General features: G+C 50.2%; 1 protein-coding gene across 1 annotated transcript in view; it reads left to right on the top strand.

The window, feature by feature from the left end:
* The window catches only part of KCNQ4 (potassium voltage-gated channel subfamily Q member 4), a 135,487-nt gene that overhangs the window by 106,339 nt on the left and 17,024 nt on the right, over positions 1-12,124 (top strand). The window contains 2 exon segments of the mRNA XM_029571438.1: positions 2,216-2,304; positions 5,724-5,855. Coding sequence (XP_029427298.1) covers positions 2,216-2,304; positions 5,724-5,855 — 221 coding nt within the window.

Consider the following 12,124-nt stretch of genomic DNA (forward strand, 5'->3'; position numbering starts at 1 on the left):
GTATTTAGTGACGGTGCTGGTGGGGGGGAGGGGGCTGCCTGCTGCTAACCTGATCCAGGTGTGCTTAGGGCGGTGCTGGTGGGGGGGGGGGGGGAGGGGGCTGCCTGCTGCTACCCTGATCCAGGTGTGTTTAGGGCGGTGCTGGTGGGGGGGAGGGGGCTGCCTGCTGCCTAACCTGATCCAGGTGTGCTTAGGGCGGTGCTGGTGGGGGGAGGGGGCTGCCTGCTGCTAACCTGATCCAGGTGTGCTTAGGGCGGTGCTTGTGGGGGGGGGGGGCTGCATGCTGCTACCCTGATCCAGGTGTGCTTAGGGCGGTGCTTGGTGGGGGGGAGGGGGGCTGCCTGCTGCTAACCTGATCAGGTGTGCTTAGGGCGGGTGCTGGTGGGGGGGGAGGGGGCTGCTGCTGCTAACCTGATCCAGGTGTGCTTAGGGCGGTGCTGGTGGGGGGGGAGGGGGGGCTGCCTGCTGCTACCTGATCCAGGTGTGCTCTAGGGCGGTTGCTGGTGGGGGGAGGGGGCTGCCTTGCTGCTAACCTGATCCAGGTGTGCTTAGGGCGGTGCTGTGGTGGGGGGAGGGGGGGCCTGCTTGCTGTTAACCTGATCCAGGTTGCTTAGGGCGGTGCTGGTGGGGGGGGGGGGGCTGCCTGCTGCTAACCTGATCCAGGTGTGCTTAGGCGGTGCTGTGGGGGGAGGGGGCTGCTGCTGCTAACCTGATCCAGGTGTGCTTAGGGCGGTGCTGGTGGGGAGGGGAGGGGGCTGCCTGCTGCTAACCTGATCCAGGTGTGCTTAGGGCGGTGCTGGTGGGGGGGGGGGGGGGCTGCCTGCTGCTAACCTGATCCAGGTGTGCTTAGGGCGGTGCTGGTGGGGGGGGGGGGAGGGGGGCTGCCTGCTGCTAACCTGATCCAGGTGTGCTTAGGGCCGGTGCTGGTGGGGGGGAGGAGGGGGGGAGGGGGGGGGCTGCCTGCTTGCTAAGCTGATGCAGGGGTTGGGGAGGGCCTTGCTTCTGACCTGATGCAGATGCACTTGGTGTGGGTCTGAGTACTTCTGAATATGATTAGTGAGGAGGGGGAGGATGGCTCTGGAAGCTGACATTAAAGAGCATCTTAGCTGGCATACGGCCTCGGTGCCCTGCCGGGGGGTGTGCAGGGTGGACTGGCTCTCACACTTGTCCCCTGCTGCCCGCTGAGCCCTTTTCTTCTGTACCCATGTTGTTAAATTGTAAAGAGGGAGCAGAGAGCGAGCGAGCGTCTGCCTCTCGTCCAGCAGTTGCAGGCTGGCTCTGAGACGAGAAGGATGGGGTAAGTGGGGGAGGTTGCTATGGAAGGTGTTTGCTTATTTTTCCAAACAGAAGTGGAGTACGCAGTGTTTTCCAGCGGCTGCAGCTATTGAGTGCGTTATAGATGTCCTGGCCTAGGACTTCCCGAGTTGTGGATGAGATGTAGACCCAGAGAAGAAGGGCGCATGCAAACATGCATGTGTGCCCCGGATCCCTCCCCAAACAAAGGTTTTCTCTCTGTCTAGAGGTGACAAAAGCCAGAACTGCTTTCTCACTATCTCCTGCTCCCAGCTCCCCTTCACCTCCTTCCTGCCTGACTGCCAGGTCACCTTTGCTCCCCATCTAGTGCAGAGATCCAGGGGCAGCCAGAGAAAGAGACGCCCGGATGCCCACACTGCAGATATGCAGGTGGATGTGGAAACAGGGTCAGTGCTGAATCAGGAGAGGGAGAGAGCTTCTGCCACCCCTCCACATCTGCTCCCCACACAACTTAGCAGCTCCATTCCTGCCTTTTCCCCAGGGAATTCTCTCTGATCCAGCTCAGCCCTGCCAAGCTGATCCAGTCTCGGTTTTCCTTCATTGTAGGAAAGGCAAGACCAAAATTGGATCAGCCTGACAGGGCTGACCTGTTTTTTTTCATTGAGAAAACCTAGGCTCCCTAAAGTTGGGAACTGCTAGAAGCAGGAGGTCTCCGAGTGCCCAGTTATAGGGGGTGCAATGTGATAGTCCCAGGATTGCAGAGATAAAAGCTGCAATTCCTATAACTAAAACTCCTGATTTTGTGCTGAATCCCCTAAACTCAGGAGCTGAGAATTCACTGGCAGGCTCTCTCCGTTACAGAGCAGCATGACGCTGGGACGCACAAGTACAGAGCTGTCCCTGTCTGGGATCCACCTGCTCCAGATGTGTCTCATGTCACTCTCTCTTCTCTTTGGACTAGGCTGCCTGGCGCTTGTACTCCACAGATGTAAGCCGGCCCTACCTGACGGCGACCTGGTATTACTATGACAGCATCCTCCCATCGTTCAGGTAGGCAGTGCACTGTGGGAGAAGGCTGTCAGCCTGGGGATTCAGGAGTGAAGGGCTACGTCCCTTGTGCTGAAGCAGGGTTTCAGATGGGGAAGCCTGGGTCTTGCTGACATAACCAGGCTGGGTGGTCCCAGCGATAATGGGAAAAGTCTGACTGTGTGGTGTTGACTAGGAGTCAGGGGCAGGATGGGAGCTTGCCGTTCTGTGGAAGGGACCCACAGAGCATGCCACAGCTTTAGCAGGGGGTCTGGGAATGCTGCTGATAAGGAAGGAGACCTGTACTATCTGCTCATACAGTGGCGATTGGATGCCGCAACACCAAAAACAAGGCAGGACAGTGACAGAAGTGAGAGAGCCATGGGTTACCCAGACCAAGGACAGAAGTGATGCCTTCTAACTCCTCTCCCAGTTCCCTATGTGCAGGCCACTAATACCCTGTCTGCAACCTTAGCCTCTCACCTCCATGGATCCTGGCAATCAAAGCTTGGGTCGAGGCGTCCTTGCATCATCAGGCTGGATCAGAAGCACACAGCATAGTTCTGGTCAGAATTCAAGTTTGCATGGAAGCTGGGCCTGCATCCCTTGTCTAGGACAGAGGCATTTTCCCATTGGGTCACAGGCATTAACAGCTCTTTTCTCACTGGTGTGCAGTGCTCAGTCAGGCCATGAGGGGGCACCGTTCCTGGCTCACAGTTAGCATCTTTCCTCCATGGTTGCTGCCAGCAGTTCAAGTTAATTCTTAGTGTTGCTTGGTTTTCTTTTGCCCTTCTTTGGATCATCATTTGCCAATATGCCTGGAAAGATCCAGAAATCTGGCCCTAATACTCCAAGCTTCCCAGTATCCACTGCAAAACAGCGTTTCCCAACCCACTGCCATCAGCAGTCAAACACAGGACTGCCGAGAACACTGCTACAAAATCAGGGTCTGCTGGTTTGTTATTCAATGCTGCAACAGTAATACAGCATATACTGCTGCCCATTAGCATACTGCTATCTCATTAGCATACTGCTGCCCATTAGCATACTGCTATCTCATTAGCTTATTGCCATTAGCTGCATACTGCTATCTCATTAGCTTACTGCCATGCTGCCCATTAGCATACTGCTATCTCATTAGCTTATTGCCATTAGCTGCATACTGCTATCTCATTAGCTTACTGCCATTAGCTGCATACTGCTGCTCATTAGCATACTGCCATTACCTGCATACTGCTATCCATTAGCATACTGCCATCTCATTAGCATACTGCAATTAGCTGCATACGGCTATCCCATTAGCATGCTGCCTTACTGCCATTAGCTGCATACTGCTAACTCATTAGCATACTGCAATTAGCTGCATACTGCTATCCCATTAGCTTATTGCCATTACCTGCATACTGCTATCTCATTAGCTTACTGCCATTAGCTGCATACTGCTATCCCATTAGCATACTGCCATTAACTGCATACTGCTATTCCATTAGCATACTGCCATTACCTGCATACTGCTATCTCATTAGCATACTGCAATTAGCTGCATACTGCTATCCCATTAGCATACTGCCTTACTGCAATTAGCTGCATACTGCTATTCCATTAGCATACTGTCATTACCTGCATACTGCTATCTCATTAGCATACTGCAATTAGCTGCATACTGCTATCCCATTAGCATACTACAATTAGCTGCATACTGCTATCCCATTAGCTTATTACCATTACCTGCATACTGCTGCCCATTAGCATACTGCCATTACCTGCATACTGCTATCCCATTAGCATACTGCCATTAGCTGCATACTGCCGCCCATTAGCATACTGCTATCCCATTAGCAGACTGCCATTACCTGCATACTGCTATCCATTAGCATACTGCAATTAGCTGCATACTGCTATCCCATTAGCAACCTGCTAACCCATTAGCATACTGCAATTAGCTGCATACTGCTCTCATTAGCATACTGCCATTAACTGCTTACTGCTATCCCATTAGCATACTGCTGCCCATTAGCATACTGCCATTAACTGTATACTGCTATCCCATTAGCATACTGCCATTAGTTCTGCCTGTTAGCATACTGCTATCCATTAGCATACCACTGCCCATTAGCATACTGCTATTCCAATAGCATACAGCTGTCCATTAGCATATTGCTATTTCATTAGCATACAGCTGCCTCTACTGCTATTTTATTGCCATACTGCTGTCCTTTAGCATACTAGTCCATTAGCATACATTAGAATATTGCTGCCCATTAGAATACTGCTGCCCATTAGCATAGTTCATTAGCATACCGCTGCCCATTGGCATACTGCTGCCCATTAGCATACCACTGCTCATTAGCATACTGCTATTCTATTAACATACTCGCAGCTTTTCACATTGATCCCCATCTGATGTGGGGCCCCAGCTCAGATCCAGTCTCCTGACTGCTGTCACTGGTTCCTCATTGATTATTTCTTTTCATCTTCCATCTGATTCTGGAGTTTACCTGCAGGAGGAGCTCATGGTCCAGAGCTGAGTGCAGGCAATGCTTTCCCACCCTGTCCAGGGCTCGCTGGACTCCTGGAAATGGAACAGCTTTGAAGTAGTTCTCGGTACAAGCCAGACGATGTGGGCCAGCACCTCCCTGGGGTGCCGAGGTCCAATGGATGAACCCCCAGTAGGGTAGGATAGAAGTTCAAACACCAGGAGAGTGCAGGGCCCAGAGCTGAAGCTCCCTCCCCTGACTCGTCTTTACGTTCTCCACTGTTGTTATTCAGTTATGTCTTCACTTTTTAAAGAGACAGTATTTCTGCCACAAACTCCGTCCTTCCTGCAAATTATCTTTTGAGATTCCATAAATTGAACTTAATGGTGGTCTGATTACCTCCAGAACGGGGCCAAACCTTCCCCCATACTTGCAGCTTCCTGTGTGTGTCCATTTCTGGATTTAGGGATTTATAACCTGTCTCGTGAGTGACAATGCAGCCAGCTGTAAACAGGCCCAACGCCATAAACAACATCCTAAACAATAAGACTATATAAACACATAAATAGCGCATGCATGAAATAAGCTAGCATGCTCAGCAATTCTTCTAAAGAGATGGGCTGGGCCTGTTTTCCTCTTTCTGGGTTTTGCTTACATAAGAACTGCCATCCTGGGTCAGACCGAGGGTCCATGCAGCCCAGCATCCCGTCTCCCACAGTGGCCATTCCAGATTACAAGTACCTGGCACGATATGGACTGCAGTCTTTTTGGAAATGATGTCCTCCAGGGTCCCCGTCCTGGAGGGAGGGTGCAGATTGCCTGACTTTGACCTCTGCTCCCATGGAGGAAGGGACGTCGTGCAGAATGAAATGCTGTCTTTTTAAATTGCCTTTTTCATTTGATGTTTTTCTTATTTCAGTTTTCTTTCGAGGTTTGATTTCTCCCTGTGTATTTGACCCCCTCCAGAGAGCTGCTCCTTTTGCTTGAGCCCATGCACCGCAGCCGCAATGGAGGGGTTAGGAGCTGTGAAGTGACAAAAGTGCCCTCTTTCACCTCCATCCAGAGAGCCAGCCAAGTCCCTTTCTGTGCAGGGGAAAGGTAGGGGGATCCCCACTCTGCCCGTGTCTGTCTGTCCTGCCTCAGTGCTGATGCTCTTCCCTCTTTTAACTCCTTGTTTGTCTGCCACCAAGGACATCTTTTTCCAACTGTCCTCCGTGTCTTGGGCCGAGGGGGCTGTGTATGGTCACCGTTTCTCCTCGTATCTCTTCTGTCCATCCTCAGCTCTCCTGTTCCTGTGTCAGAGGGAATGTGCTGCCGTCTCAGACGATTATTCTGCTTCTGCTTTTGATCTGAGGCCTGGGCATGGATGCTCTTTGGGATTTGAGACCTACACATGGGTTACTGATGTGCACTTTGTAGGGACAGGGGAGGAGCTCGGTAGACTCCTGTGAACTGTTCTCAGGACTGGGATGAATTTGACCGGAACTCGCTTTTGGAGAATCCCCATGGATTTGGGAGCATATCGAAGACATGGGATTGCTGGCGGGGTCACTGTAATCAGGGCAAACCCCCTTCCAGCTCAATGCTGGTATTGCAGGCTTTGGGAACGAATGTCAGTCAGCAGTGTGGGAGAGAATTACGATATTACAGCAGAATGCAGAAGGTGGTATAACCGAGAGAGCCTTATGTGAAACTGGGCCTTCGGGAAAGAGACTGAAATCTGTAACTTCCCTTTCACCCAAAGTGAGAAAGTGGTACAAAATGCCATCGATTCAGGAGCCCGGCCGTGGGCCATGTAGAGGGCTAGAAGCCAAGAAGTCAGCTTGGCAACACTGCTGGTGATGTGGGATTTCAGCCCTCCACCCCTCATTCACTGCTGCCGCCTCATCTCTCTCCCTCTTCTCTTCTCCTCCCCTCCCTTCCTCTTCTCCATCATTGCTCTCCATTTCCACCAGTCCGAAAGAGGAGGATGTACCGCCCCGGTGCTTCCAGCTCAGGTAACGTTGCATTTCACCCCTCATTACCCAGCGTGGGAGACAGGGTGTGGCCGGGGGCAGTCTCACAGCTGCCTCCTCGGGTACCTCCAGCCGGTTCTGTAACTACTCAGGGTTTGTAGCAGGAGCTGGTATTGAGGTTTTTAGCTTAGTTTGAATGCGACATTTTGAGAGCACTGGCTTGGTGAGTGCCCCCATTTTATACTGGTGTCTCGGAGGGAAGGGGATTCTGTGTCTCTCCTCCTAGGCCTGATTGTGCAGCGCTGCTGACCCACAGGGCTGGATTGCACTGGATTTAAAAATCTCTCGGGTCTCCTGGGACTGGGCAGATAGCGCACAGGCTGGCGACTGATAAATGGCGCAGCGTTAATCAGCAGAAGCACCAAAAACACTGGAAAAGAACTGCGAGAGGCCCAAAGGAAAGTCCAGATCTGAGCTGAAATGTTGGCAGCTTTACAAATTCAGAGATTTCGATAATTAGCCCGAGCCTCTCTGGGGAGAAATTCTTAGCTGTTCAGCTTTTTCTTTCTATTTTTGTTCTTTCGTTTGCAGGGTGCTTGCTGATTTAATTTTGTAACGAGTGGTGGCTTCCTGGGGAGCCACACTTTGGACATTTCCAAGCCTTGCTGGCTTTCAGGCCGATACAGTAAAGTGCGCTCCGGCAGAGCGCATGTTAGCCCGCGTTTGGCCGTGTGTTTTCCACGCGCTATTTTTACCCCTTATACAGTAAGGGGTAATAGTGCATCAAAAACGTGCAGCCAACCCCCCCCCCCCCAAAAAAAAACTAATAGTGCCCGCAACATGCAAATGCATGTTAATAGGCCTATTAACATGCAAATGCATGTTAATAGGCTTATTAGACATTCCCATGCGATCCAGAAAGTAAAATGTGCAGCCAAGCCACACATTTTACTTTCAGAAATTAACGCCTGCCAAAAGGTAGGCGTTAATTTCGGCCAGCACCGGGAAAGTGCACAGAAAAACATAAAAAACTGCTTTTCTGTGCACCCTCCGACTTAATATCATAGCGATATTAAGTTGGAGGCCCCAAAAGTAAAAAAAAATTAAAATAAAAAATGTAAAATCTGCCCATGACCCGTGGGTTGGAAGACAGATGCTCAAGTTAACCAGCGTCTGTTTTCCGGACCCGTGGCTGTCAGCGGGTTTGAGAACCAATGCCGGTAAAATTAAGCATCAGCTGTCAAACCCGCTGACAGCCGCCACTTCTGTCAAAAAAGAGGCGCTAGGGACGCGCTAGTGTCCCTAGTGCCTCTTTTTATCGTGGGCCCTAATTAGCATACCTGGGCTTCCTGAATCACGCGCCCAGGAGAGTGGCCTGTGTGCGCGTCGGGAGAGCAGGCGCTCGCCGGCTCTCCCTCTCGGTTTTCTGTATCGGCCCGTTAGATTTCCAACAATGCATAGCACAGCAGCCCAAGGAAGGAGATTGCTGTTTTCAATTTGCATCAAATAAATTCTCGTCTAGATAAGTTACAGTAAAACAAAAAAACATCATAACATCACATAAAGACACAAAATAAATATCAAACAATTTAATAAATTCCTTAGCATCTAAAACTAAAAGCATACTTCTAGTGCAACTTATCCTGCCCTTATCCACTACGCACCCTAGTCACATGTAAGAGCAACAGCTGAAACCTGCTGCAGTCCAAGCCCACTGGTGGGATGAGGAGCTTTGTCTGCATCGGAGGAGCTGCAGGATAGGTCCTGCCGGCATCACAAACAGTCATTGCCAAGTGTGAGTTAGGAGGACTCCGTGACAGAAATATGCTGCTTAATTACTGCCCGAATGTCGATGACCCCTTGGGTCATGCAGAGGCAGGGAAAGAAAGCCCCTGAGTTTACAGGCTCTGCTTTTCTCGGGCTTTGTGTGCCAGCATGGGAACCAGGGATCTCCTCGCACGCTCTTTCTCCGCTGAGTCAGGAAGGTTGCAGTTCTTCCAAGAAGTTAATGTTTCAGGGAGGACAATACGATCTCTGAACCTGTCAGCATTTGGAAACTTAGGCTGGGAGGGTCTGTAGGAGCATCTCTGGGTAACTGTTAGTTCTTATGGCAAAAGCTTGTGGAATAGGAAGCATTTCCAAGTGAAAGTCTGAGCACAGTGCACTGGGGAAGACGTGAGATTAATAGCGCATTATACCCCACATGGGGGGATCTCCATGCACGTGTGACTTAGTTCCATAAACCAGAGGAATCGTCCTCACACCCTGCGCACAGTTATGGTGTCCTTCTAATAGAAAGAGGGGTTTATTTCCTTTGAAAAATGTACTATGGGTTTTTAGGTCTCACAGTGGGACAGTCCACTTGTTATCTGGCTCTGTCCCAGTGAAAGAATCTGCAGACAGAGGAAGTGGCTTTTCTAGGGATTCTCGCTCCTGTCCACAAAGTGGACATAAGGGTCTAGACCCCTGAGTAGCTGAGATTCACAAATGAAACAACCTGGTCCTTGGATGAAATGTGTGCAAACCTGGAGCCGCCAAGGCCTATCAGGAATGTGCTTCAGGTAGCAGGTGGGCAGGATGGCAATGTACCAACTCAGGAAAATGGAAAGATGAGCCTGCGCCTGAGTGGTGAATGTGCAATGGGCTGCTGGCTCCCCAGGTAACAGGATATAGTCAGATAAGAGTGACTCAACAGAGCATTGGGGGTTTAGCTTGCAGAGCCTCAGTCTCCCACTAACCCTTTCTTTCTGTCTTACTCTTGGCTTCTAGCCAGATGTTTAGTAGTAAGCGGAATTTCTTTCGGATTCACGCCGGCTGGAGACCGAGGTATTAGTGAGCTGCTGGTGACATTTGTACGGCATGCCCTGGACTCTGCATGCCTGCTGGTGTTACCTGGAGATTTGCTTGCTCTCCTGTAGGAGGAGTCACTTCTCAGAGCAGCGTTGGCAGGAGCGCAAGGCCAACGCCACAGCCTTCTCCTGCTCTGAAAATGGACTCCCAAGACATGCGCTGTACAGACGGGCAGCCTGTTCTACCCTGGGGGTTATAAAAAGTACAGCGATGTCCAGCCAAGCAGGCTCCTGTTGGCTGAACACTCCAGGATTTCCTTGTTGCACTATTGATCACCATGAAGGCATCTGACAATCTTATTTTTATAAGAAGGTCTTGTGCATGTTAACAGCATTATAATAATTAAGCATTGATCTGGGAATGGCAAATACTTTTAAAAGTAAAATGCAATTTCATTGGAAAATTGCCCAGTGCTTGTGCCTCCATGATGGCTTCTATTAGTGGCATTTTCTGATCTGTTCATTGGAAGGGAGCTCATGAACCTGCTACTGAATGTGCCACTAATATATATATATCATAAAGCACCTAACGATGCCAGGGGGGAGAGAAGGGGGCACGTAGAGGAGACCTTGGGGGTGCTTTATAATATATTAGCAAGTGCACTGATGCCTCTCTCTTTTCATATTAGCGTGACTCCTGTTTTCAGGTTGGGCAAGTCAGAACTGCTTGCTTCTTCTTCCTGGCTCCCAGTGAAATCACTCTGATATAAAAATGTCTTCCTCAATACTCCGAGTCAGATGTGCATGAAAAGCCAGTGTCTTGCGAACTCGCGTGGGGCCACGCATTTGTGCCCAGGGCTGAACGCTGCCCACTTCTCATGGCCTCCCGCGAGCTATGTAAAAGGTGGAGTCTGGCGCCTGGGACGAGCTGTGCTGAGAAACCTTGACTCTGCTATGGGAATAGCTTCAAAGCTTCCCAGTGATTGCCCAGCGGCCTGGGGCTCCTCGTCTGGCAACATTACCACACTCTCCAGAGGACTGGAAACGTATTTGCCAGAGTTGGGGAGTTCTGTGGTATCTGTTGGAAGGCAGTGACTCCATGGCCACTACACCAGCATTATTCAGAAATCGGCTTGCAGCTCTTGGACAGGCAGGTTTATCATTATCCCAGGAGGTCACCGACCTTGGTCCATCCTACCATCATACAGTTAGGGCACCAGCAGTGGGAAGGATCAGGTGGCACTGGGAGCAGGGTACACATTTTCTCCTGGTAACTGTAGCTGACTTTTCAGACGAAGCTGCCAGCTAGGTTTTCAACCAAAACTGTGCCCGCATTTCATTGACTAGCTTTAATTCTACTATTTTTCAGCTCAGAGTCAATTGGGTAAATTAAGCAGATAATTAATCAGCGTTACCAGTTAAGTTCCATCTTACAACATGCAGATGGTAAAACCTTTTGAAGATTCATCCTATAGGGGGTCGATATAATAAGGGACAATAATAATAGTGCAAGGTTTTATTCCTGGTTTAGTGCATATTTTTCTGGCATTAGTTAACTCTGGTATGTAATAGGGGTTTTAACCCCTAAGAAATGCACATTATACTAGGAGTAAAAGGCAGTGCTAAAATTAGCATGAGGTCATGCAAATCCCATGCAAAGGAAGGCGTTAGCTATTCCCCAGCATTGCAGGGAGGTGCGTTTAAAGGCAGACAGCTTAAAGCACAGTTTCTTAACACTGGAAATGTAGCTCCTGGATCAGAGTAAGCGTAAACGTTACATTTCTGGTGGCCATGTGTGATAATGTCTGGCCACTTCTGCCAGACTGGGCACAGCAATAGAATAACTTTGGCACAGAAATGCGAGTTTACGTCACGTCAGACCCAGGAGTTTAACTTCCAGTGTGAGCTGTCGAGGCAGGCACCTGCAGCTGAACAGTACCCAGCGCTGTGCATCCTGCCTTTGGCGCATGGTTTAACTGTAGACGTCCACCCCAGGGAGCTCGCTGGAAGTGCTGACTCCAGAGGCCCTTATGGCAGAGAATGGCGAGTAAAATCAAACACAAACTCTCTGGGGGGCACCTGCAGCTGGACAGGGGGCCAAAGATGGATGCACAGCGCCAGCGTGAATACTCTTCAGCCCAAGGTGCCCACCCCAGAGAGCTTATGCTTTGTTCAGCTGTAGGTGAAAGCCCCATAGAGCTTACACTGGAAATGTAACTCCTTGTTTGGTCAAAGGTGGAGTAAACTCACATTTCTGCTGGCTAAAGAGATTCAATTGCTGTGCCCAGTGTGGTAGAAAGAACTGGTGACTACCACATGGGCAGGGCAATAGAATATCATGGCCCCCAGAAATGCGATCTCAGGCCAAGGAGTTAAGAAAACACAGGAGCAAGGAGGTAAGAGCTGGAAGCTGGAAGGAGTGGGACCAAAATGGCCTTGTGTGTGAGACGACACTGGGCTTCCTGACTTGTCTCCAATCTCGCATGCAAGGCCATTTGGATAAGGGTTTCCCAGTGCCGTCTCACACACAAGGCCAATCTTGTTTATCGCACTTTTCTCCATTAGTGCGCATTTTTCAGGTTAACTCCTATTTTAGTGCTTTTTTTTTTTTACTCCTGCTTGA

Source organism: Rhinatrema bivittatum, chromosome 11 (assembly GCF_901001135.1).
Source record: "Rhinatrema bivittatum chromosome 11, aRhiBiv1.1, whole genome shotgun sequence".
Classification (NCBI taxonomy): Eukaryota; Metazoa; Chordata; class Amphibia; order Gymnophiona; family Rhinatrematidae; genus Rhinatrema; species Rhinatrema bivittatum.